The following is a 27,995-nucleotide window of genomic DNA, read 5'->3' as shown; positions in this document are numbered from 1 at the left end:
CCGCCAAGGCGCCAATCGACTCCGGACACGCCACGATGACCGACACAACCCCGCCGAGTAGCAACACCGGAAGCACAAGTCTAACCAGCGCCATGAGTGGCACGACTCTGCTATCAACCGAACGTGAGTTGGGAACCATCTTGAGGCAGCTCCACAAGGGAATGTTGGGCAGCTGTACTATCACGCGGCAGGAAAAGAAGACGGCAGAAGGATAGTAAGGCAGGATTCGCCATCACATGCAAAAGATAAAGCGTTTAGAGAATTAGTGACTACACTGGGTTGGCAGAAAGGAAATTAAGAGCTCTAGACACTAGAAGACAAGAGCGTCCTGACGAATTGCGTCCTCGGCACTGTGTTGCAAAGGGCGGACCGTGGTGCGTCACAGGCAATGCGAAAACAGCGTTCCGAAACACTCATGTCGTATTCTGCAGTGTTCTTTTTTTTTCTTTCAGATTGATGAATTATCCTTTACTATTTGCAACCGCCGATTGCTGCGAGCTAGGTGAATAAATCTGTTCGTCAGCTACAGTATCAGAGACACTGCTTACCCTAGCAATTAGGCAAAAGAATTTACCTACAAATGAAAAAAAAAGTCCTACGAATGAAGCCTTCTAGTTGCCCCAAATATGTTTCGTCCACAGCCATTTTTCTTTGCGACAAGAGATAACGGGTACAGCCGATCAGAAACTTTTGTTAAACGTGCTTTTCTGTTTCAGGAAGACAGTGTAAATATTTGGTCTTCCTTTTTATCCCCACTTCGCAGCAATAAAATCGCCAACCCGAAAATCTCGGCCATCGAGCACAGGTATGCCGACAACCGTTTTTCGTTATTTCTATGGTCGAGTTTCTGCAGCGGTCAGCGCCAAAACTGCTACGCTAACTCCGACCACACCTGTGGCGGCGGAAAACGACACAGTGAAGAATAGCCAGCAGGCAAAACTGAGTTTATTGTGACCTCCCAGATTTGCTGGCCTCCCTCGGCAGCGCAGGCAGGCATGCCGACAGGGCAGCAACGCAAATGGAGCGGTGCGCCACTTTGACTGCAAGATGTGGCCCGCGTCGTTGCGCCTACCTCGGTGTTGCTCCAGCTTCTTTGTTGTTTAAACAGCACTGGTCTACAATCGGACCTGAATGAAACTCGAACACGTGACCACGTGCCTTTGAGTACAGCTCCGCCGTATAGCAGAGGCCGCGATATGTTGCCGACGTGTGCACTGGGTTCGTAGCTTCTTCCCCAGCCACCCTATGGGCCTCTTCACTTGACTTCACACATTTTCGCGATGCTCGTATAGCGCAGGCGTGTCCCTAGCCTCCTTGCTTTCATTTCGACGCTCTCCGCGTCTGCGGGCCTGGCTGGCGGTATGACGCTGCTCTTTTAGTACGAAAGCACTACTTAGCACGGTTTTAACCAAAAATCGTGCGTGAAGCTTCGGAGCAAATCGGCTAAGCTAAGGTTAGTACGGAGGGGCCTCGCGCAAGCTGCAGCTAATAGGAGGAAGCTCGGGTAAGTTCGTAGTAGCGTCGCGCCAGCTATAGCAAATAGAAAGGTAATCTGAAGGGTGATCTTTACACCCTCAAGGTCATTTGCTTTCACGCCTTTCAAACTTGGTGAAACCGTAGAGAAAGGGATTCATAAAGAGCAGACACTTCCATGGGATCCAGCGGCCTAATTGACTGTAGCGCACCAATCGGCTGGGTGAGAGACTTCCGGTTTCGGTTTCAGGCGCGCGCAGTTTGAATGCTAGCATGGGCTGCGGCCTGAACTGATATGGCTACCAGCCCATTCGGGGAATCCGGGGAACGAGGCAGCCCACAATAAAGCCTGAGGTTCCATCGACCGGTCAGTGGACGAGCCTGGCTCCATGAATTTCACGAAGGACTTCATGATCCCATGTGATCTCACCAATCATTTTAAACTAGGGAGGAGAACTTCCCCGCTCCGGACAAAAGCCTGACTAAAGAACAAGAAGTTACGTGGCGTCGTCTACAGACGAGATCGATACGCACCCCATAACTCCTCGCGCGCATTTATACGGATCTGTACAACCCAAACTGTAAATACTGGTCAACGAGCCAACTACGATCGCATCCTATGGGATTGTGAAATACAGCCACCTCCGGGTGATCTAGGTACCGGTCCTTCTCTCGAGCGGTGGGAGACCGTGCTGGCTAGCTCATACCCCAGAACGCAAATTTTGGCGGTGGAGTGGATTGACAAAGTCGTCGAGGGCTATGTACTCTCGACCACTTACCTCTTACCAAGCTCTTTCCGGCGAATAAAATCTTTTACAATCAATGCCGCGCCCTCATGGCGCATTATTTCTGTTCAGTATGGTCTCCTGTTATCTACCTACTTTCCGTCCAGGAAGATGAAAAATTACATTCCGGGCGCTCTTGACCGGCCACCAACGCACCTGCGCCACGGCCTTCGTCCAACAGAGCCAATCAAGAATAGACACCAGGTGCTTTGTGAAATGAACGTTTATTTTGCTGCATAGAAAACGATTCAGTAGCCGTCGCCATTCGGCGCATCACTTAGCTCGTTCCGCGCTTTTGTGCGTCCATTGTTACTGAAACACGGCTAACAACAGTGGCACTACCGCCGGGCACCGTAAGCTGAAAATTTTAAATTACGAGCAGGTGTCGTTCTGATCAACCTTACACAAAAACTATGCGAACAGGCGAAACGCTACGAACAAGGAATACATGTTTTTACGAACACCGCATGCGGAATATTTATGCACCACATACAATACTACAAAATATCACCCAATGATTTATATGCACTCCTCCGTTCCCCGACGTTATTCTCTGCCCCCCCCACCCCCCCCCCCCCACCCCAAAAAAAAAAAAAGCTGTAAGTCCCATTCCAAGGCCAACTGTGCGTTTTGTGCGACAAATGTTTGGCACCCTGACGGCTACAACAGTGGCTGCCAACCAGTCGGTCACAGTCCGTTAGAGCACTGAGAACAAATGCGCGGGCACAAGTTGCGGGTCTTCAGCAGCGTAGAAGACAATTTTCGGCGCACCAGCTACTTGTTTACATACCTGTTCACTTTTTTTCCCCTGGTCGTTTAGAAAAGCGCACTCCCATGTTATCACTAGGCGCGGGTGCATGCGCGTTTTCACTGGAACAGCCAACGGGGTCTTCAACGCACAAGTTTCTAGTTTTTGGGCTTTTCATGCCTTACTTCTTTTCCCGGAATTCTTGAGAATTACGCACCCGTACTAATTAATAACGCGAGAACGCATGTTTCGACATGGATGGATGGATGGAAAACTTTATTACGCAAGCTAGTTTGGACCGTGCAAGGTCTAAGGGCCGCCGCACAGCCCTCACATTACGCGCATGTGTCCAGGCCACGTAGGGCCATGGCACTGGCACCCCGGTTCACACAGCGAAGTTGCGCGTCCGGGTCCTGCGACGCAAGGAGGGCCTCCCATTCCTCCCGTGTACCGATGGCGGGCTGTCCCTGCGGGGGAGGATCGGCATGGCAGCCGAAGAGGATGTGGTCTAGGGTGGCGTGCGATTCTCCGCAGAGAGTGCACTCTGGGGAAACATGGCGGAAGTAGGATAGAAGCTGAGGGGTAGGAAGAGTTCGGGTCTGGAGTCGCCTCCAGAGGATTTGTTGGGAGTGTGATAGGCGCGGGTGGGGAGGGGGATAGAGTCGACGGGCAAGGCGTGCTTGTTGAGTCAGTTCTGAGAACGTGTGTGCCCGCTCCCTCGAGAAATCCCGGCTGGGGTCGCCATTTGCCCGGCAAATAAGTCCTCGGGCTATGTTATCGGCGGCCTATCATTTCCAGGATTGCCAGAGTGAGCCGGCACCCACACAAGCTCAATACGCCTATCGGAATTTAGGGTGCACATTCTCAATATCTGCCACGCGGAGGGATGGACGCGTCCGCGGGCGAAGTTAAGAATGGCTGTTTTTGAATCGCTAACTATATAAGCCGCATTGGTTTCGGCAATGGCTATTGCTATAGCTGCTTCCTCTGCTTCTTCCGGGGTACAAGGGGGGTCTATGAAATGGGTAAGGGGGGGGGGGGGGGGCTGCTGGATGGTAAGCCACAGCTACTGAACTGTCTGGAGCACACGCGGCGTCCACCCAGCGCACGTCCTCTGAAGTGCCATATTCTTTATGGAGAGCTTTGGCTCGCGCGACTCGGCGGGATTTGTGGTATTCAGGGTGGACATTCTTAGGAAGGGGTTTGAGGATAAGCGCGGTGTGTATGGCACGAGGGAGAGAGATGAAGTCGGTAGTGTGTGCGGGTATGCGAATTCCCAGAGAATCCAGTATATATCGTCCAGTTTCCGTGCCAGCCAGACGAAGGTACTGTGTTACTCACGCGGCAAACATTGGGCTTGCATGCTCCCCCACAAAATCACCACTCCTCGTAATCCGCCCGCGGCGCGTCCCTACCTCCCCCATCACGATTTATTTGCATGACACTCCCATACCGTAAACACCTACCCTCCGCATTCTTGGCCTATATTTACAGGACACGGGGGAAAAACAGCATTACCCTTAAAGCACTAACACAGTCCACTTACTCCGTCATCCATCTTCTTAGAAGGGTTTCACATTCACGAGCCGGTCTAGACGAAGCAGACAATCTCAAGGTGCTGCATTCCTTTGTGCTTAGTCGCATTCTTTACGCCACTCCTTACCTGAACCTCTCCTCTGCGGATAAAGATAAGATCAATGCTCTAATCCGCATGGCTACCAAAGCAGCGCTAAACCTACCAAAGAGCACTAGCACGGACAGGCTATTAAAATTAGGAATGTTTCGACACGTTTGCCTATTTTTTTCAAGCTTACCTCATATTTTACTCGACCGTCAACAAATACCACTCGAAAGAAGTTGCGTACTGTTAGACGCATAAAAAATTTCACGTTCCCGTAAAAATCAACGCACAACCATGCGAAACTAACCGCTAGGCAAAACGCACGAGGCATGGGCGCGCCCTTCGCTAACAGCGCAACTACCGGCGTGCCGTTGGCAACTGCACCATATTGCGGCGGCCGGCAAGCTCAGCGAAACTGCGTGTAATAACGCGTAGTTTGGCAAAAGCTAAACGTATCTCACCTTGCCACTGTCAGACAGAGCGGGAGTGTCACGAACCACGCCATAACAGCCGGCAGGGCACAAAGCGTGCGCGCCTCTCCGCGAACTGCGTAATTCAAGGCACCGGCCGGCGTTGTCAGCGGAAACTGCTTGAAATGCAGAGTAGTTGGGCAAAAAAACGTACCTCACCTTGCCATCGTCGGAAACCATATGAGATCCGCGTCGAAGACCAAGAAAGGCGCAAAAAACACGCAGTCTGCGCCCGAACAAAGCCGACCGTCTCCTGGTTTCGTTCTTCCTCGACTGCCCGTCTGCTCCGTCGGGGGTCGGCCGCGAAACTTCGACGGCCGAATAAACTCGGCATGAATGAGCAAGCGACGGTTGCTTCGGAACGATGTGGGTGACTCTGGTTGATTTTTAGTCAGTGTATGTGCGGTAGAAATGACGCGGCCGGGAAAGGGCGACAACAGCAGCGTCGTACCTCTAGGTGGGCCGTGACTCTGGTTGATTTTTAGTTAGTGTATGTGCGATAGAAATGACGCGGCCGGGAAAGGGCGACAACAGCAGCGTCGTACCTCTAGGTGGGCCGTGACTCTGGTTGATTTTTAGTCAGTGTATGTGCGATAGAAATGACGCGGCCGGGAAAGGGCGACAACAGCAGCGTCGTACCTCTAGGTGGGCCGTGGCCACGGCGAGCGTTGGAATGAAGACGAGCGGCTATCGCTACATCGGCGCTAGACGCGGATCGCGGAACTGCTGAGTGGCGGGACGCATAGAAGTACTTTGGTTTCGGCTGGTTGATTCGTAGCCATGTTTGAAACAGAAAGGCGCAAATGGGACGAGAAGAAGAAGGAACGTGAAGCAACAGAACAGGCGCCAACTATTAACTGAGGTTTATTGCACCACTCCCTGCATTTATACGCAGCACCCAGCCGTATCGCAGAAGCCAACCACCAGAAAGGAACTAAAGAATAAAATTAACACCCACAATCAGTATCCAGATTAGAGGCGAGCGAGGTGACTTGCAGGAAGATACCTCAGAACAATAGACACGTCACCTAAGAAACCAAAAAGCACCTAACGTGAAAGCTACCTCACAAAGCAGAAGCGCAAGCGTCAAAAAACACGGCACACACCTTTGCGTTAAAGTTCTGATTTTCGTGCGTAAACAAAACAAGTGACAATGGAAAACTAAAACTAAAATGGCCAACAAGAACGTGGGAAAAACGGTGCACATGAAACAGTACTAGACCATCTCGATCAGTGACGCAGAGGTGGCTTTCCTCGAAGGGTTCCTTTAGGTTTTACAATCGCGATTCTCGCGTGCCTTTGCCATCTTCTCGAATTTTAATCCATAGCAGCATATTCTTTCACTTTGACACCGAGGGTGTCTCTAGAAGTTTTTTAAAAGTTCATTTGCTCCTTTTTTCCCGAGTTCCTGTTGGACATTTTGTTTTCCATTGTCGCTTGTTTTGTTATACCACCGGTACTGTTTCATGTGCACCGTTTATTCCACGTTCTTGTAGGCCATTTTAGTTTTAGTTTTCTATTGTCGGTTGTCTGCTTTTGTTTACTTACGAAGTACAGAAATTTAACACAAAAATGTGTTCCGTGTTTCGACGCGTGCGCTTCTGCTTTGTGAGGTAGCTTTCACGTTAGGTGCTTTTTGGTTTCTTAGGTGACGTGTCTATTCTTCTGAGGTGTTTTCCTGCCAGTCACCTCGCTCGCCTGTAATCTGTGTGCTGATTGTGGATGTTAATTTCGTTCTTTAATTCTCTCCTTGTGTTTGGCGTCTGTGATATGGCTGGGCGTTGCGTATAAACGTGGGGTGTGGTGCAGTAAACCTCAGTTGATAGTTGGCGCCTGTCCTGTTGCTTCGCGTTCCTTTTTTTTTTGTACTCGTCCCATTTGCGCCTTTCTGTTTCAAAGATGGGGACGCATAGGGTAGTTTTGGACGAAGTTACAAACCCAGACCGCACATCAGAAGCTAGACGGCGCTGGCAAAACCAAGAACTACGCGGCCCAGTATTCGCGTTTCATTCTGGTCCAGTGGTTCCTCGTACACTAAAGCCCCTCTTCCGATACCGCTTCGAGGGAAGTGGGGGAGGGAAGTCATCGTGACTGGCCAATGGAGAGCGTTGGAGACGATGTTCGGCGCCTCAGGCAGGTGATGGGAAAAGGGAATCCTCTTAATATAACATGACGTATTCCAGTCGGTTTGTGTTCAGATCACTTGAGCTTCCTGAAGAGCCAGGGCTAGATCAATTTTTATACGCGACAGATAACCAGTTGCCTACGTAAATAAGAAGCAATTCGCTTTCGTTTGTGCCCATGTGGCAAGAAGCGCCGAATAACTGGCACGAAATAAAATTGGATCTTTTTTTCAGCTTCATGACAGCAATAAATATTAGTTATTTTGCTTTCTTTCTTTTCTTCAGCCGCACTGTAAGTATTTCGGAATAAATCACGGTTAACAGTAGTTCCCTTCTTAAACCTTTATTGAGAGAATTAGGGTTCCCATGCGTGTATATTCCCTTGGTTACGAGTAGATCTGGACCAATAATTTCAGTGTCACAAAAATAAATTCTAATCCTCTAAGCCATCCTCTTCATCAGAGAAGAACGTTATTATAATTCAAACATTTCCTAACATGTGAGCGGCCGCTGAAGATTCCTTATCTCCTAACATATCTCCTAAAGATCGTATTGAGGGAAGCCTACGGTGCGTCCGCAATGGATCATATTACGGCGGTGGTAGTCAGCGCACTTAGACATCGTCCCTGTAGCGTTTTATTTTGTATTTTTGTCTTGGGGACGTTAAAACCCAATAAACCAACCAATCAATACAACGTCTCTCATAGCCTGAGTCGCTTTAGGACGTTAAACCCCCATAAACCCTTCTAGGATCGGCAGTGGCGAAAAATAATTCCCCTCTTCTGTCGTGCTGTCAAATTGTGAGTCTCTGAGATGGTGTATAGCGCATAAAAAATGTCGTCCTGATCACGACATTTTCACATTCTGTCTATGCACAAAACGAACCCTCAGCTCACGGAGGCAGGTGACGAGATCGTACACTGAGTATTAAAAGCTATGGACGGTGATTCTGTCGGAAAAACTTATTTCTTGAATTCAAGGCGTATTGCTTCAGATCTAATTGTGCACCGCGTAAGTCGCAAAAGGACATTTAGTCCGCATATATCTACTCCGACATGCATGGAGAGACGGCGACAGAATTTTGTTTTTTTCGCTAATCTTGCCTTCCATAAACTTTTCAGCCTGGGTTCTTGTTAGTGTTTGACAATGTCACGAGGCTGGACTGCATTTTTAACTTTAACTCGGCCCCCCAACAGATGAGGGATCTCATTAAAGGAAATGGCTTCGTTGCGTCATCCTTATATTGCAGCCCAAGAACATCCTACGTTCCGCCATCCCCTTCAGCCACAGACGCAAGCTGGTACGTGTTGTCGGAATGCTTCCTTCTTTTCCCCAAGGTTTGGTGCCAAAACAAATGAGGAGGTGGAGCAATCATCAGTTATGTGAATGTCGAATGGCTGCGGCTGCCGTTGCCAGAGCGAATACGAGTCATAATATGCCAGCATAGCCTGTTCTTGCTAGACGCACACCTGTTGTGTCGGGCTGTCACAGCATAAAATCTTTCAGTAACGTTGACTAGAGGGCAAGCTTGTGGCGACGTTGTGCCTTAATTCTTAGCCCGCTAACACAACTAAAGGTGAAGACATCTGGCTGACGAAGCCATACTGAGTGAGGCTGCACTGTAGGTCAGATTTACTTCAAAGAAATAGCGAAGGAAATCGCTGCATATTTTACATTTGTTTGCGTCGAGAACTGCTACGAAATAGGATACCACAGACAAAGAACATGGATATGGGAGAGTAGTATCAGTGTATACAGAATCTTGGGCTGGCTGGGGAAACATAACGAGGGATGCACAGTGAAATAAATGAAACCCGAAAGCAGGAACCAGTCTGTGTGTTCTCGTGATCTCCTCTCTTGGGCTACGGGCACATGGTTCTCAATATCAACACGTTGGCATTAACAGATTGTTCGCAAGGTAATGTCACTCTCTAGTTGGTGAGTGAAATCTTCGTATTGGCCGTATTTTCAAAACAAACTGTGCCAGGAAAACTCGTACACAGGCTACAGTGAATAATACAGAATAGACTATAAACATGTGGCACCCTTTGCGGAATCGCACAAAAAGATATAGTATATTAGTATATTTTACGGAAATTAGGTCATTAGTTCAACAGCCGTTTGCTTATTCGTACATTCATTTGTTTGCACATTCGATTGCGGCGAAACTGACGTCGATGGTTCTGTTCTCGCAGGAAAAGCAGAAGCGTTTTGACCCTCCTCTTCTGCTTTCTCTTCCTCCTCCTGGCCGCGCTGTGCTACGTTGTGTTCATCCTCGTGGCCAGTAAGCCCGACTGAATTCACCTAGTAAATGCGCTCTCTTTGTGAGAGCCTCACTGCCGGAGGTAGGAACAAAAGCAATGGCCGTAGTTGGCAACGAATCCTCACACGATTATGCCTTCGATAGCGGATGCGGCGGATGACCGTGTTCAATGTTAGCCATGACGTCACAAGTCTCAACTAGCCGTGACAAAAGGGCAAAATGACTGATCGTAAAAAGAATCACCCCAACATACGGCCCCTGCGTTAAAGCCGATGTCCACAATATAGGTCGTAGAGTTCTGTTGAGGGATGACGCTTCGGCTTCACTAGTTGCGTCGACGACATCGCGGGTTTTAAGAAGAGCCTGCATATTTTGTGGCAGCCTGACAGAGAAGGTAAAAGCAAATGGAGAGGGTGAAGCACTGATAAAAATTAGTACAGAACTGAAAACTTGGCGAGTTGGGTGTGATTCACGTTCGCGTATGGTAAAAAATCAAAATCGCCATCAAAATCGCCTAAAACCTCTCGAAATGATAATAAAATTCGGCAATATGCTTCTTGAAATCTTACTAGCCACATGTCATAGCCCTCGACTGATAATCCATTATGGCGCCGCGGTGGCTCAGTGATTATGGGGCTCAGCTACTGACCCGAAAGACGCGAGTTCTATCCCGGCCGCGGCGGTCGCATTACGATGGCGGCGAAATGCTAGAGCCTGGTGTACGGTGCGATGTCAGTGCACTTAAAGAACCCCAGGTGGTCGAAATTTTCGCAGTCCCTCTCTACGGCATCCTTCACAGCCTGAGTAGCTTTGGACGTTGAATCCCATGAACCAAACCAATCCATTGTGCTATTAGAGTCAGTAATGTTCACCGGTGCGACGGCTCGGGCTGACATCGGAACGCGTTTTGAAGTACTTGAGAACTGAGAGGTAGAGCCCAGGAATCTATTTCTTTACCACAAAAAGTCCCCATCAAAGTTACAAGATGCGGCGTTTTGTTTCGTCCTGTGAGCTATCCTCTCAACGGCAAGGCTTACGAAGCCAGTAAGAGGCCAGAAAAGACCGCGCAGGTAATCTCCATTTATTCCATTGTAACCATTATCGCGGCACGTCCGCAGAAAGGAGTCAATATGTGAATAATTTCGCGCACCGGACACTTTTCACCGATCGTGAGGCCTAAACTGCTGTTACGGGAAGAGGTTGGACTGGACACGGTCATCAGTTCGACGGAGGTTGCATCCCTGCAGCGCCCCCGCGTGCCCTGGCGACGTTCTTCTTAAGCGCAGGATGGAGCGGACCGCCCTTGCGTTGACCTTATGGCCGGGATACATGGCGCGACCTTACAGCGGCAGGTTGGCGGCTTTCGTCCGACAGCGCAAATAAAGAATAAAGAAATGCGGATAAATAACGAATTCAGTAATAATTCACAAATTCGTTAGAGAATTCACGAATGCACTAACAAAGCACTAACAAAAAATCGCCCGCCGCCGCCAACATGGCCGCTATGGCTATGAGCTAAGCAGTGATTAGGGCACGGATATGTCATTGCCGTGGATACAAACCCTTAATCAAGCATGAAATGCCACGCTTTTTGAGAGAACAGGAGCTAATCTTGAATCGAAATGCCTCTGTTTCCTCCCTGAAGCGAATGGTGTCGAAGAAGACCGCGCCGCTGATGTCCGCGGCTGAGCGGGCATCCGAAGGTACGCGACTTCGTTCATTACAGCACGCAAATCCTTATAAGTACCTATGCACGCGTGCTAGAATTAGGAGAGTTGTGTCGAAATGAACACTTTCGAGATATTAACAGAAAGGTCAGCATCGCTGCTCTTACGGACCGCCTCGCTCATTGGTATTTGCCACTTGATCACATTCGTTTTCGCGTCGAGGGACACGCGGCAACGCCCGCTGCTTATTCGTCCCAAGTATTCGCAGCCGGGCGTCGCAGCGCCTCAGCGCTTTCTGCTGCACGAACTTCGCTCTGAGTGGACGCGGAGGAGCCTGGCGCCGTTGTCTCACCTTCTCGGTACGGAGAGCTTCCGCGCCAGGATCCCGTCAACGCTTTGTCTCCGCTTCACGGATCATGCAACTCCGGGATCTTGGCGTAGTCGTCGCTTGCGCTGGCGGCGAGATTCGCGAAGACCGTCCAAGTACTGCCTCGGGCTGCCCATCGTCTGTGCAATCCACGATCGACAGCTCTGGCTGAGATGTAGATATTCCATTTTTACGGGCTCTAACTCTAAATCTAAAACTTTAAAGTCGAGCCCCAGACTGCAATTCTGCATTAAAAAACCATGGAGGCCCTTCTCCTTCTAGTAGTCCGGAATTTTGGTTCGGCGGACGTTAGAATATTGGATAACCTAGAGTAACGGCCGTACGCAGCATTTTCAAATTATGTCGAACCTCTAGCCAACACAGAGAGAAATTATATAATTCTATAACTGTGAAATCTTGCACACCAAAGTGATACAAGGGTAATGATATTTTTTTTTATGGTAAACTGACACATCTTTAACCATAACTTCCTTAATTTGAAGCCTAACTATTCGCAGCCGGCTCGGTCGTTCTTTAGAGGTGATTGGAGGTTATGCCTAGCGTCTTCGTGTTTAGTTGGTGGCGCGGAAAGGGGCGGAAGGAATGAATGCGGCGATGTGAATGGTATGTGAGGGGAACAGACGTTGACACTTAGGGGTTAAGGCTGTAGTCACTTTGCCGGGCTGCGCGGGGGTGGTAGATGGCGCATTTTCTTCGTCTGTGGGCTGCAAAGCAAAGTCCCTGCGTGTATACAGGGGGCAGGTTTTGGTTGGATATGTGTCACCGTTTACTATAAGTTACCACACCCTCCAAAAGGCAATGGGCTATGAGGGACGCCGTATGGAGAGCTCCTGATTATTTTAGATCATCTGGGGTTCTTTAACATGCGGTTCTTTAAATTCGAACACGCGGCCTTCGGGTCAGAATCTGAACGCCAAAGCCATTGACCCCCGCAGCGGGTACGGAGAAAGAAAGCTTTCGAAAACGTCCTAGGTCCAAACAGCCGGATTAAATAGGCTTTTTTGGGCTTCTGTTCTTGACGAGCTGGGGATTATCCCAACACATGGATTATGCAGGCTACCAAGAGCGGCGGCTATTACGTTAGGGGACATTCAACGGATGGAGCGGTCCAGCAACGCGGTTTGATCGGACATTGATACTGCAGTTACTAAGTGGCACTTGTGCAGGACCAGTATGAAATGCTTATATTCACGGTATATGCGACGCTTACCTGACAACGGAGCTCACCTAGGTGCTCAAGCACGTGGCGGCTTCAAGGATCACAACAACGGGAAACCAGTTGATAAATAAGCGTCGAACTGCAATATTCTTAGCAGTTTAGTTGTGCGAAAGGGAAAGGCAGGAAGAGGGACTAGCGCTATTTGTGTCTTCTGCTCTTGCGGTGTGGCGTTCATTCGCTTTAGAGGTTGCAGCCTTCCGGCCAGAGAAGAGGTGGTACCTCGCACTCATGTCACGAGTGACAGCATACATCCGTTTGTTCAAATCACTATGCTTGCGGCTGGCGCCCATTACAGAAGGACGTGCACTTGAGAAATCATCTGCTCTTTAATGTAGAACTTTCTGTTTAATTGACGCGCTAACACCATGTAGGCTTATGTGATTCGCAAATGCATTCGTAATTCAGGACAGTTGTGGAGAATATGCAGGCACAGCGTAAATAAATTAAGGCTGACGTTAACACACTAAATCCCAGAAGCTGCATCATCGCAGCGTGAGGTTATTACACCTCGTATGTTGCTTAAATTCCAACAGACATGCATGTTAGGCCTTTCGTGTATACGGAAGAAGAGTCCATGTCCTTCAAAATCACCCGACAGTTGAGTTTAATTTGTATCGGCGTTTTTTTTTTCTTCTGTGGCCAAAGGAATTAAGAAAACGGGAGGTGCAGAAAAAGCGACATCGAATGGTTTGCCAAAATTGTAGAGCCCTAATGCAAAGCAGCGAATTGTAAGTAGCCTTGGTGACAACGATGGAAAAAGAGTGGCGCTTTCGGGTGCAATGAGGCACTTTTCTCAAGGTCGTACATACTAAAATCTACTTCATAGTACGTGTGTCTCTGCGGTGCTACATTAGCAGTATATTATGCTGTCCTTGCTTTTCTAGGTTTCCTATTGCATGCTCATTTCGCCTGTGAACTGCTGTGCCAAAAATAAATGCTTCGTTTCTTGATTCGCGCCTTTTATTTGTTCCATCTGCAGGTCCACCTGATGTGCCACATTCACCGCCGACAACAAAGTCTACCGAACCTTCATCCACCGCTATATCTACCGCCACCACCACCACCATAATTCCAGCTACCACAAATGCCACCACAACTACCACCACAACTACTACCACAACCATCACAACTACCACCACAGTTACTGCTACAACAACCACTACAACTACCACAACTACTACCACAACCACTACAACAACTACTACAACTACCACCACAACTACCACCACCACAACTACCACCACAACTACCACCACGACTACCACCACAACTACCACCACCACAACTACCACCACCACAACTACCACTACTACAAGCTCAACAAGCAGCACCACAACATGTATGTTGAAACTTGCAATTCTAAAGTAGTGTGTTGTCTCTAAAGTTGCCACTATGCGTTAATTGTCTTTCCAGTTGTAATTTTAGCTGTCGCTGTTATTTATTCTATTCGAATTTGTGTACAAGCAGACCCTGTGTCTTAAGTTCGCGGGGCACACGAATTGCGAAAAATGTACATTTTGTGGAAGCCATGAGATGTACCCTGAAATAGAAACCTACCGCTTGCGCTTTACGGTGGGAAGTTTGGAGAACCTCTGTCATGTTTAGGCTATCTGCCCACATTACATGGAAATAGCGTTTTTTGTAGAAACGTGTGCTCCGCAAACTTTTGACGCCGGCTATTCGTACGCACCTCACAGCATAAGCTGCTGTTTGTGAAGTATGTTTCGTATGTGTACCCCACATTCGCAACCAACGTAATGCCACAAAGGCGCAGTGGACACAAGGAACTACAAGAACTCAGTAAAGAAATAAATAAATCTAGGCTTTCTTGAAGCAGCATTTCACACACGTGTAGCGTAGGTAAGTGATGACACTTGCCATATGTCCCGTGCGATTGGTTCTTGGAAATTGTCTCCACGCGTTGACGCAGCAGCTGCGCAAGGCCTCCGCGCAGGCCGTCCGTCAAAGGTCAGAAGTTGAGGCTTCACACATACCTCTGGTTGTTCAGCTTTGCTACTGACGTAGTGCTTTCGCACTAAAACAGAAATGCGAACCAGACTCACGCTCTCTTTCATTCTCTGGAATGGATTGAAGGGCGCCAACAGCAGCAGCAGTTTCGGGCGCAGGAGCGGAGAGCCTAGGAAACAAAGCTGGCAGTGGTGTGAGCACTCTGTGCATGCTCGTATATACTCGCCGGTTTCACAGCTGCCAGCTTTCTAGGGTGCCCCGATGGAACGCTGTATAGAGGCACCCTGCACTCTCCGTGGTAAAGCGGTAATGCACCAGCTCGTCGACACTGAATGGGCTAGGTATATGGCCTTACTGGAGTGGGAGCACTTTTGAGCTAACTCATTCACACCTGTGCTCGTCAAGCACTGTTCTCTCGCTTGCTATTTTCGTCCACAGCCACACACGGACCGCGGCCCATGGGAAGGAATCTGGTCTGGTGCACGTTTGGCACCTTTAACAACAACTACGACCGGATCAACCTCGAGCCATTCTGCGACTTCGGCTTCATTCCACTGTACACGCGAGGGCGTGACAACTTTCTCGACGACAGCCACCCGATAGCGCAGAAGATGATAGCGAAGGCAGCGATTTCGGTCAACACATCGTACGTGATCAACGTGCCGCACCGGTAGGTGCCCGCTTTTGCGCACCTTGAAGCATGCATGCGCTCGCACTGAGAGGACATAGCGAATCAATGCACGCCATGATCGTTCTCCTGTGCCAAGTAATTGCGGCACTTATTTTTCATTCCTGCTCACTGAAAACTATTACAAACTAATCGAACCCATTCTGAAGTTCTCAAACAGTTTTCGATAAATACTACGAAGTTTCGACCACTTATTCCAAAAACATTTCGGGGCCAGTTAGTGCTACGCCTATACTGCTGTACGGCAGGAATGCATGAGTACATACCAAGGAAGATCAAATGGTAGCGAAAGTCTCATAAAGCGCCAGCGTGACGCTTGAGCGAAGCACAAGTCTTGTGCCGCCACCTAGGTGATGCGCTGAATTTCATTAACTTGAGTAGCAGTGACTTCGTTGTAAAACCGCTATTCGCACGCTGCTACAAGCTTGCCTTCCTAATTACTGGTGCGGACAATACGCAATGAAGTTACATTTTGCTTCAAAAGCAAGATAATATGCCTTAACAGCATGTTTACAAAGATATTATGGTATTTCCTAATTATTCTCTATAATACAGGTCTCCAGTGACCACGTCAATCATTCAATACAATGGCGACAGGCGCACCAAGCGTAGCCATCTTTCTACGGTATGGCAAAGGAGAATAGTTTTGACTCAGCCTGGAATTTAGCCACCTCTTCATAGACTGCTGGGAAAGCTGCTCAGTGAATCCTTTGTAAAAATCCAAGTCAGCTTCTCAGCGCAGCGAAAGCCGCTTCACTTCGGCGGCGTGGCATGTCCAGGCAAAAATTAGTTGCCGCGCTGAAGACTTGTGTAGAGCCAGAATAATGCCTCGCGCTCTCCCTGGATGCTTCTGCCATGTGCTCCTGCTGCGATTGCAGAGGCATGTAGCGACCAAGTGCGGGCAAGAGATTTGCTCTAGCAGCCTCCAGCTCTGCACCAACTTCTTCCCTAATGGCGGGAGCACCGCGATGGTTTAGAAATGTTTCCTGCGCAATGAATCAGACAGGGAACCAGCATTTGATAAGGCTTCTGACAGGTTGATTTATTGGAGTTTAACGTTCCAAAGCGACTCAGGCTATGAGGAACGCCGTAGTGAAGGGCTCCGGAAATTTCGACTTCCTGTGATTTTTTAACGTGCACTGACATCGCACAGTACACGGGCCTCTAGAATTTCGCCTCCATCGAAATTCAGCCGACGCGGCCGGGATCGAACCCACGTCTTTCGGGCCAGCAGTCGAGCGCCGTAACCACTAAGCAAACGCGGTGAGGCCGTTTTTGACAGAATCCGTTATATACACATTAAACTTATTTTCTCAATTCGCTGTCCTTACAGAAACAATTCCGTCGCGGCGAGAGATATGGATGAGGCGGCGGGCAAGGCCAAAATGGTCGAGTACTGGACTACTAAGAGGATCTACCACTACGCAGTCCTCGACCTGGAGATCAAGCCGTGGTCTAACCTAGACATCCTGAACGAAGTCAAGACGGTGTTTAATTTGCTTAAGGTGAGTCCTCTCCATCTCTCCATGTGCGTCCGAAAGGGGAGGGGGGGGGGGGGGGCGGTTGCCCCTCCCTCCTGGAATTACGGATATTATTTATGCACTAGTTCCTTTTTGGTTCTTACCTACCGCCGCCCCCATCCCCGGACATCGGGTGCCCCCCCTGGAAAAAGTTCTGCGGACGCCCTTGGTCCTCTCATGGCAGCTTTTGTTCGTGTGTACATGACGAAACGCTGAAGAAAATAAAACGTTAACCGAACATGACGTCTACATGCATCGACACCAAAAGCGATAACCAGACTAATTTCTGCTTCAACTCAGACTTAGGATGTTCTCTTAGCTGACACATTGGGGCAAGGGTTTGCAGGTGGATTTGGTTACAGATTGATTTGGTTTGGATTTGGATTGAATTTGGTTGCAGATTGCTTTTCGGACATGGTCTTTGCTTGCATAGCTTGGTGCTTTACGCTAAGAAAAATACAGATTTCACTCACATCCCCATCTATCGTGGTTCTTTGATACTTCCTGTCGAACTGCTGTCGTAGCCTTGTATGCATAGGGCATTTCACGTCCCGCTTAGCTGCAAGTACAGCAGCTTTTCAACCAATGTGCTTCTTCCGCTGATCTGGTTTGGTTTGGTTTGGTTTATGGGGTTTAACGTCCCAAAGCGACTCAGGCTATGAGAGACGCCGTAGTGAAGGGCTCCGGAAATTTCGACCACCTGGGGTTCTTTAACGTGCACTGACATCGCACAGTACACGGGTCCCTAGAATTTCTCCTCCTAAGAAATTCCAGCCGCCGCGGCCGGGATCGAACCCGCGTCTTTTGGGTCAGCAGCCGAGCACCATAACCACTGAGCCACCGCGGCGGCTCTTCCGCTGATCTTTCCTGCATTTATCACCATAGAGTTCGGCACAAAGAATACTGTACAGTGCTGCAATCTGTCAGACACTGTGGAAGTGATGGCAAGTGTGTACATGTTAACACAATTGGCTTCGAGTGTTTGGTTTATTGGTTTATTGTTGTTTAACGTCCTGAAGCGACACAGGGTATGAGGGACGCCGTAGTGAAGGGCTTCGGAAATTTCCACTACCTGGGGTTCTTTTACGTGCACTGACATCGCACAGTTTACGCGCCTCTAGAATTTCGCCTCCATCGAAATTCGGCCGCCGCGGCCGGGATCGGACCCGCGTCTTTCGGGTCAGCAGCCGAGCGCCGTAACCACTGAGCCACCGCAGAGGGGCGGCATCGAGTGTGCCTTTGACTTTTTAACTACATTTTGTTTTTTATTTGGTACCTGCCTTGGCTGGCAACTCGACTACTTTTGTTTCACTTCACAGATTGTACTGCTTTACATACTGAAATTAGGGTGACTCGAGTGTCCTTCAGCAGTGTCCTCTCTGTTCTAGGAATGTAATGCATGCCAATGCACGCATTCAGCTCGTGGTCGTATTTAACCATTAGAATATCGCAAATGTTGCCCACAGAGCTCTCCCACAAACTTCCTGGAGATCTGCGATTTCAAAGACGATTCACAAGTGTAAGGCGGTGCATGTCTGTTGCAGCATTCGCTTCGCTTCCGCCTCAGACACCTCAGGTTTACGCGGCGCACGCTGACTTAAAGATACTAAACAACTAAGTCTTTCCGGAGCCTGCCGTACAGCATCCCTCACAGAGTGCAGAGAGGGAGACTCTTTAATGATTACTGAAGAGGTTTCGCTTCCTAGTGTGAAAGGAATGCTAGACATGATGACAAAGACGAAGTTTTAAAGGACGAACAGCGAGATTACTCGCACCATATGCGTAACGCACGCTACCAAAACCGCATTGCATGGTCTTGGGATCTTTAGTGTCCCGCATAAAGCGTTCCAATGCATAATTGCATAAATCATTCTTTTCTTCTATATCATAGTTTGTGGTTCTTGTTACGCAAGTCCTTTATTTTCTACAGCCTGTACCATTTAGTTCATCTGTTCTACCATTAGCCATGACTTTCTTACACCTATGCATCTGTCGGTGGCCACAGAAGCTGCGTACCAGGCAGGAGGAGCTAAAAAGAGACTACCCTGGCCCTACTGCACCCGATTTCGGCTTCGTGATCCTAGGAATCCGAATATGGCCGGCCAACCAAGCCGCGTTTCTTCGAGAAGTGAGCTCGGAGTTACGGTGAGCAACGGTCGAATAGTTTTAACCATGTGGCGACCCGGATAAAATGCTTTCATTTTATTTTTTTTTCGGTCACCGTGTCGTCGGAAGTGTAAGGACACACTCTCGCTATACTACTGCTATATACTGCTGGTTAGCAACATTTGAGGTGCCTTTTCGAAATTCAGTTTTTCTGTTCTATTCGATAGCTTTTTCTGCGACGTGAACTTTCTTTTTCGTGATACCCTTTCTCGTGTACTTCCTTGCGCTGGCAAAAATCGTGAAATCATTCACCGCTACTATAGCCATTCACCCGTAATACGAGTATAAAATTCGCATATGGTAATGCTAAAAGAAGTACGCTGTATTAACTAATCATGAGCTTAATGGTGGCGTTCTTCAAGAAGGAAAGGACCTGAAAGCACTGAGACCTTCATCACAGGTAATGCCCGCGTGCCTGCTAACTCAGGATTTACTTCTACTGCGCACCTGAATATTCTGAGTTTTGCACTATTTCGTTGAAAAATGGAGATGAGTGGAAGAGGGTTTAACAGAGGAACTCCATCTGCACCACGCAGAACTAATAGATAAAAAAAAATAATTCATGTCGCTCCGCGGTGTCTTTGACTTCTCACAGAATGCGACCCGCTTGAACACATCAAGATGAATGCCAAAGCCCCCCCCCCCTCTGCCTTTAAATCCACCCACGTCTAAAGTATGGCTGATGTCTGATGCTGATTGTGTTCTTACTGAGGGGAATAGAAAGCTGTGTGCCCATGCATACAAGGAAATTTATAACCTGTAGATAATAATTTTTTTTTTATTTTGCGCTCCTCTATTACTTAGTGGCTTTCACAAGAAGCTCGCGCTTATCTCTTCCACTTTTTCTTGTCATATCTTTTATGGCACACAGGGGAATTCGACGCAATGATCGATCTATAAACGTCAAGTGCGGCTGATGTAAACCCTGAAATTATTTCACCTGCAAGAAAGAGTAGCCCTTAAGGGCCGGCTGCATATCGCTATCTGTTGACGAAGGTGGAATGTGTGCCAAGCAATACCCACCTCTGTGCTATAAAGTGCAATCTTGGTAGAGCCTGTGCTCTCCGGGATGTTAACAACTGTGAAGTTCTCGGTGCACGCGAGGCGGAGTTATCGTCTGCGCCCGTTTTTGTCCGTTCTCTGCTGGCGGCGCAGGGACTTCCCGGTAGACGGCTTCGTGCCGTGGACCCATTTCACGGAAAACGAGATCACAGCAGGCTATCCCGCATGCTGGATTTCAGGAGCGTCGCCGGTCGACCTGACGGGGGCGAACAACACCAACATCTTGGGCGCGGTGAGTGTTTTGTTCCTTTGCGACACTGCAGATTGACAACTTGATCAGAACTGTTCCAGGGTCGAGCTAGCGGTGATTGCAGGATGACCGGAGTAACCTCGTAAACAATGTCAGTGATGATTGTTCAAGCGCGGTACGGTCCACCGAAACATAACATAGATTTTCAGCAGAGCCCACTTATAACGGCCGCAGGTGTAACGAACGACCTCTAAATACGAATGAGGGCGGTGCTGCCGTCAAAAATTTATTAGAGCAAAAGAAAGGAAGAGAAAACTTTATTGCAACGCAATATTAAGCATCGAGGATGTCCTGGACTGAAGGGTCACCATAGCCAGCTAGTCCACTGCTGGTCCGAGGCTAACCAAGCCCTCCACGTCGTCGTATAAGGGCAATTGCAATCCGTCTCAGGTGAAAAAGATATCTGTGTGCGCATCACTCGGTTATAGCGAACGACAAGGCACAGTGAACTCGCCCCGCATTTGAAAACTCTCGCTTCTAGCAAGCGCAGAGGCCGAAGAGCATCCTTACAATGCGCATGTGCAGACAGCGCCGATGGTCCAGGTAAGCGGTGGCGAATAGGCTATGCTAAAGCTCTCTCGTAGCACTGCAGGCAATGTCGCACAAAGATTGAATGAAGCGTTAGGATGCGCATTACAGCAGGACGGAGCCAAGACTATGATAAGCATGGAAGTTATCGCACGGCTAATTTTATGAGGCCCATTGACACTTTAGTCGGCTCAGAGGCGGCATATGGCATGGAATGAGATTCTACCGAAATTCTACCGCAACCATTCGGAAGCGAGCTACACTGAAGTAGCGAGAAGCAAAATTCCCAATGGCAAGGTTAGTTAATTGCCATGGCTAGCTTCCAAACAGCAGCCCGCATAACTATTGACGCACAGTGCTGTTATCTAAGCGTGAACATCAGTAGCACATGCCACTGCTAAAGATGTTCATGTATGTATCAAAAGCTCGTCTCTAAGTGTACTGTTCAGTTTGACCGATCTCTAATGTGGCCATTTTGCTCGTCCCACGGCCGGACGATTCCATCAGTGACTCGGCACACGAAGCGCCGCACTATGTCTACAGGAGCAGGTGCTCAAGTGCGCCCTCATTTTTCCCCCTTGCAGTTCTGATCTGCCACACTTAAGCAGACAATATTATTGCGAAATCATGCTTGTGGCAGAACGAGTTTTTGTCGGAGTTTTGCGGAGAAAGTAGGGCAATGCTCGGGCTATGGCGCATCGCGTGGAATGTTCATCCGCGATAGAGACCCGTTCGTTCGTAGCTGCTGATACGAAAAACAGCCAACTTGTTCACTCCTGACGCGGGAGTGGTTGAGCATTAGAAAGCCCGCATTTTATATTTGAACTTTCAAGTTGTAGAGGCACTATTTGCTGCTTCAATTATGCTTGGATATTCGTTGCATAGGAGCGTGTTGTGATGGTCATTCTTTTGTTTGCCGCAATTAGTCCACGCAGCGTCAGTAATAATGGTAGTGCTACGTAAGTAATGACCTATGTTTCTGCTGTAATATTGGTTCATAAATTCATTGTATTCGGTTTTAACTTTCAGGAGTATGTACATAGCTATTTTAAGCCTGTAGACAATGCTGAAAATTGGAACATTATTGAAGAACTGTATAAAACTGTGCAACGGAAGACGAGACAAGAGAAGGACAAACACCAGCGCTGACTAACAGCCAAATGGTTGCTGTGTGTTTGCCCTCTTCTGGAATATTATGTTTATGCCTGAATGCCGTCTCAGTCAACCACTAATGCGGAAGTGCTCAGCAGTGCTCGAAATGCCCTTCTTTTCAACTTATAAAGCCTGCCTATGCCAGTGCAGTTAGTGGTTCCCCATACTTATACAAAATAGCTCATATGAGAGTGAACCATTGAGAAGTAAACTTATTTTTTATCCATAAAGGTGAGAAAAGTAGCACTCTATGCAACAGACCAACGGATTTAGCTATTTTTACACGTACATTCTGTATATGACGCGACCAGCTCAAGCTAGACTGAAAGGTAACGCCAAGAATACGGTGATTTTCTACAATTTGCAACGTAAAAACTCCGTAAAAGAAATTTATGTTGTAATCTGTTGCCTTACCGTTTTTGTGGAAAAGCATGAACTTTGTTGTCTTGGCATTAAGTTCTAGCTGGTTCAATGAGACCCATTGATTTAGTTCATGCAACCAGGCGTTAACAGCAGCCTCCAGTCTTTGTAAGTTCGTATCAGAAGAGGAGACGTTTGTATCGTCCACGTATAATATAATCCTACCTGTCTTGGGATTGTTTACGACGTCATTTATATCAACGAGAAATAGCAACGGGTCTAGAACAGATGCCTGTGGGACACCGTACTTTATAACATTTTTGCTAGATTGAAACCCATTTAAAGACGTATACTGAGAGCAAGATTCAAGATAACTACGATTGAGATTATTTGCTGGACTCCTGATACCGAATAATGCTAGTTTTTCTAACAGTACCCTGCGTTTTATGCAATCAAAAGCTTTCCTGAAGTAGATGAATATACAGAGTGTAAAAAGGCGTTCAGTATTTTGCAGAATTATACCTTTAAATTGTAAAAGGGTTTCCTCAGTGCCTCTCTCTTTTTGAGATCAATATTGTCGTTCAGCAGTTATGTGTCTGGCTGAAAAAAAGCTGATGTACCGTGTATACAGTACGAGTTCTGTTATTTTCAAGAAAAAAGTGGTAGCACCAATATTGGTCCGTATTTATTTAGGTCATCGGACTGGCCACATCGGTGTATGACTACTACAAGGGCAGTTTTTAACGCCTTAGGACAAATACCGGACTCCAACATTTTGTTGCATACATATGTGTTAGGGTACCCGCGATTTCGTGTGCGACTTCTTTAATTAAGGGGCTTGATATCATCATAGCCAGCTGCCGACCTATTGTCGTCAGCCATCTGATCTTATGTCGCACTGTGTGCTTGCGTGTCTGCTGTCACCGGGCGCAGTACCAGGTGATGGACTGGGTGAACAGAAGCACCGAGTGGAATATGCTGCCTTCTCTATCCGTCTCGTTCTCTTTGTGTACGCGCGTCTACAACGCAAGCGACGCCAAGAAGATCGATCACCCCTGCCGAGGCGTCGAGACGCTCACGTCGGCTGAGGTAAGCCCCTGAGAGCATTAGGCTTTACATCATGTGATTTCGCGTCCGTTAGGCACAAAAGTAACTATTGATAGAGATAGCGATGGCATCATAAGGTCACATAACATTGTGACGTCATCACAACCTGCCTTCTGTAGCAGGTGGCAATTAAATTCAATTCAGTTGTCACCTGCCGACCGTGGCGCTTCACATCATGCGATTGCGATTTCGTTAGTCACGAAAGCCTCTGATTCGTTGCGAGGACGATGACGTCACAAGTTCACGTTACAACGACGCTTGTCTCGCCTTTCCCGCGCAACCGGGAAAGATCGAGATAAGCAAATTGTAACCGATTGGGTCGAAGCTGGCGACGGCATCTAGGGCACCGACAGAGACATATGAAGAGGAAACCGTGCTGTCGCACAATATATCGTGCTTAGCGATAATAAACCGTCAGCCATTTTTTGTGTCATCGCCGTCTTTCGCGCTAAGCCGCCGCGGTGGCTCAGTGGTTATGGCGCTCGGCTGCTGTCCCGAAAGACGCGGGTTCGATCCCGGCAGCGGCGGTCGAATTTCGATGGAGGCGAAATTCTAGAGACCCGTGTACTGTGCGATGTCAATGCACGTTAAAGAACCCCAGGTGGTCGAAATTTCCGGAGCCCTTCAAAACGGCGTCTCTCATAGCCCGAGTCACTTTGGGACGTTAAAACCCAATAAACCAACGAATAAACCTACACCAGATGTCCTTTGCGCTGTTTTAAAAAGTGAGGACCTGGCGGTGCTGACAAGTTGCGCATTGAGCGTATAGTATAGAAAGAGCTAGATTTCCATCAGTGCATTCGTTAGTCTTAGACTCCTTTTCGCGGTGCATATGTACAGTCTTTAACTAACCATAAGCTACAGTAAAGACACCGAAAGCGCGAAAGCGCATACTGAACGTGTGGGTATGTGTCCTCCTCTTGGCAGTTTGTCTGTCGCGTCTTGGCAGAAAATATTATTGAGTGCTTTGATGGGACGCAAGCCTATTTTCCGCTTCTGGAGTAGCAGCTGAGAGCTTATGCTATGGTTTGCAGAAAAACTGAAAATTGGTTTTTGAGGAATGGAAATGGCGCACTGTAATTGTCTTACATCTAGCTGGACACGCGAATCGCACCGTAAGGGAAGGGAGAAAGGTGGGAGTTAAAGAGATGCCGCATTAGAGGGCACCGGGATGATTTCGACCACACGGGGATCGTTGCATTTCGCCTCCGTCGAAACGCAAAAGGCGCCAACGCATTTTCGTAGGGAGCAGCAAACACACGAGATGGCGTCGCAACCGGGCAAAGGTCGTGTCGCGCCGCTGCGTCCGTTCTGTGCGATAGTTTAAAGGCCTTGTGCGACAAAGCAGCAATGCTTCACACTGTACTGCTAAGGGTAGCTTAAGCGTCGTCCAAGTTTTCTGCCTAAGTTTGTCGCAAAATCAAGCTGTGCTTGAATTTTGCATTAGGGGTACCGTAATCGTCCCTCAATTTTAATACGACAGCCTTTTTAGGTTGTCGCCTTGCGAAAACCACCGGGTTTCTCCGGCACGAATTTGTCTGATTGATCTAGAGGGTCGTAATGACATAAATACCAGAAAATTTTAAAATCTGAGGATAATCATGTTCTGAGTAGTATCCACTGTATTATCATATGGGGTTATACTAATCAGACCCACTCTTCCGCCTTAATTCACCCACTAATTGCTACTGAGTCACCTCATTCCACCCACTAATCTAGTTTATCCTGCCCGCTAATTCCCTCTAACACATCTTATTCCACCCACTAATCCACCTTAAACCTTTCATTCGTCATTTTTTGTTTTATTAAAATCAGTTTGTTTTTTTACCTAAGTAGTGTATTCAGGCCTCAAGAAATAGATTTTGTTAGTTTCTGAGCATGAAAAACTATCGGGTAAGCTTTTACAACGATGTGCAAAATTTCGTACAAAGTGTCAGATTTATTAGAAATAGTAACATCCAAAATATTCTCGTGTGTCAGGTAAGCACCCTAGGGATCGTACAATCCCTTTGCGTTTCAAATATACACATTACACCCGAAATTGAGCAAAAACAATCAATTTTTTTCACTTGCGACAAAATCTCTCTTTACAAAAATGGCGGACAAAGTGCTACCTAGCTCACTGTTGAGTGGAATATTATTTAGTGCGTTCGCTACCTGGCACAAAAAACCAACTTATTTAAGGGTGTTCAATTCGACTGAAACAACGAAATCACTGCTAAGCGCACCAGTCTCTCAGAAAAAGCTGGGAGTTTGCTGTATAAACGATGATGTACAAAGCGCCTGAAAGGCCTAATCCATTTTCTTGGTTTGGCCTACTTCCAAAATTTGGGCAAGCTTTTGGAACATTCGGGGGTGGGCCAGCTTCCAAATGGTATCGAATTTTCTTGAATAATGTGGTTAAGGAGGCCAAATTATTTTACACTTCGCCTCCGTCAATATGCGGCCACTGTTCGTTTCCGCGTCTTTCGCTTCAGCGGCCGAACGGCGAAGCCACAATGGCCGGTTCACGGAACATAAAAATGGCGTTGCGCCTACATCAGGGTAATGCTTTTCACATTAGAAATGCAGTCACTTTTCTGAACAGAAAAATTTTGGACACAAAATTCACTATCACGATTCTTCCTTATTACGACTAAGTTAATGCTCGATTTGCACGCCTCACGTCTGAAGAAAACTGAACGATTGGCACTTCGTATACGTATATTTTCTGAGACGGCAGTAAGCGTCAATGCACTAACAGCTCCATGAACTACGACGCAGCAGGACATTGCGTTGCAAGTTTTTGACCAGCCGTGTTCATTTAAACAATGCTGTGCTTTCCATTTCATGCTTCCATCTTCGTTGATTCTGGCGGGTCTGGCTAATTTTGATAAGAGCGTCACTTATTTTCCTTTTCCATTTTTTTTTATCCTTTGTTTCAGGCATGTGGATTTAGCTTATACGAAGACATCACTCATCCCATCGTAGAGCCTTTTCAATACTATTCTCCACACCTCGTCAACCACTGGGGTGACCTGGTCGCCTACCACCTCGCATCCCACTTCCGTAGAAAGGTAAGGCCCCCGATTTTCATCACATTGGTCCTGATAGCGACTATCTGGCATGCTTGAGTAAAAACGCTTGATGGAAAGGCATGCATGTTAACTGGGATTTGCGTTATACTTTGACCCTCACTTTGCGGGGCAGAGTTATGGTGTTCATTGCATGGTACAATGCATAGGTGCAGCTTAAGCGTTGGTCAAATCAAACTGCCACTTCTGTAACAAAAGAAGCAGCTGAATTGTAATGCGCGGAAAGTTTTGAAGTGCAATCTAGCCTCATTTGAGCTATGTACCACGCGTCAGAGGCGCAGATACTTTAACTGACGTTTTTATTCTCTATCGTTCGGCGTGTCCACATCAGAACTTGTAGCGCAGTAAGATCCAGGCGAAGTCGCTTAACGGCTGTACTGCAATGCTTCCGCTGCCTCTCCAGTTGTGCCTGGTTAAGCGCCGCTACAAGGAACTGGAGATCAGCATCGCCCTCTTCGACGTTGAATGCGAAGACTGGGACCAGAAATGCTCGAGCAGTGACATCGGCCTCAGGGGCACTGAGAGGCTTCGGGAAACCACACCGTACGCCCACAACCTGACCTATGAATACCTCATCGCTCACCTCAGTTGTCCCTGATCAGATCGCCTTGCTGCTACACTGGCTGCGCTGCCGACATGAAGCCCTGCGTTCGCGCTCTGCTTGTTTTTCGTGGTTAAAAGAAGGTTCAATTTCTGCCACGTGAAGAGTGACACAGAGCCGCTTACGCCCGGCGACGACCTTCCTTGCGGCGAACTTATGCGTGTTGAACTGAACTCTGAAGCCATTCCGAGAAATGCGCATCACTTCGAAATTTAAATATACTTTCTGCGTGCATGTGTTTAGTGAACAATGTACGACGCCTTGCAATTGAGCGTACTGTTGTACAACACTATAGCCATGCACTCTTTCTGCTACAGTTATCGGCGCTTGATTAGAGCTTTACTATCCAGTTCTTGTTATCCGATGCTTTATTCGCTTCCTGTTAGTAAGGAACAAGCACGCTTGGTTTCTTAGCGTGTTTTACATTATTCGTATATATACTCGCCGGTTTCAGTACTGCGCGTGTTGTTTTTACTTCATCGATGTTCGAATCATCGCGGTGCAGCATATTCATCTGGCCCTCTATTAGTCTCTATGAGGTGTCCCTATAGGTTACAGCGGTACACTAATTGCACCACATCACCTGTAAGTCCGGTCGCTCACATGCCCTTACAAGGGGTTTGAATGACTGCGTGTGGCTCCGGCTTGATTTCAACCTCACGCCTTCCTTTAAAGTGCTCTTGGATCTCGGCTCGTTAGCATTTTATCATCTAGCTTCCTTTTAAACGCTTGCGTCGCAGCAGCGACCGAACTTGGGACATC

At 47.9% G+C, this 27,995-nt stretch overlaps 1 protein-coding gene across 1 annotated transcript; it reads left to right on the top strand.

Moving 5' to 3' along the window:
- Window positions 1–35: 35 nt before the first annotated feature.
- LOC149365110 (uncharacterized) lies at window positions 36–27,439 on the top strand. Its single transcript, XM_089568787.1, has 9 exons — window positions 36–123; window positions 13,775–14,110; window positions 15,164–15,395; window positions 16,747–16,918; window positions 18,939–19,078; window positions 20,255–20,393; window positions 23,385–23,540; window positions 26,483–26,614; window positions 27,036–27,439. The coding sequence occupies exons 1-9, from the start codon at window positions 36–38 to the stop codon at window positions 27,228–27,230; spliced, it is 1,590 nt and encodes a 529-aa protein (XP_089424913.1). The 3' UTR covers window positions 27,231–27,439.
- Window positions 27,440–27,995: the final 556 nt, after the last annotated feature.

The sequence above is a fragment of the Amblyomma mixtum genome, chromosome 2 (genome assembly GCF_055824585.1).
Source record: "Amblyomma mixtum isolate Tamu chromosome 2, ASM5582458v1, whole genome shotgun sequence".
In the NCBI taxonomy this organism is placed as follows: domain Eukaryota; kingdom Metazoa; phylum Arthropoda; class Arachnida; order Ixodida; family Ixodidae; genus Amblyomma; species Amblyomma mixtum.
Note: the sequence above shows the minus strand (reverse complement) of the source record. Positions and strands in the feature narration are given on the sequence as shown.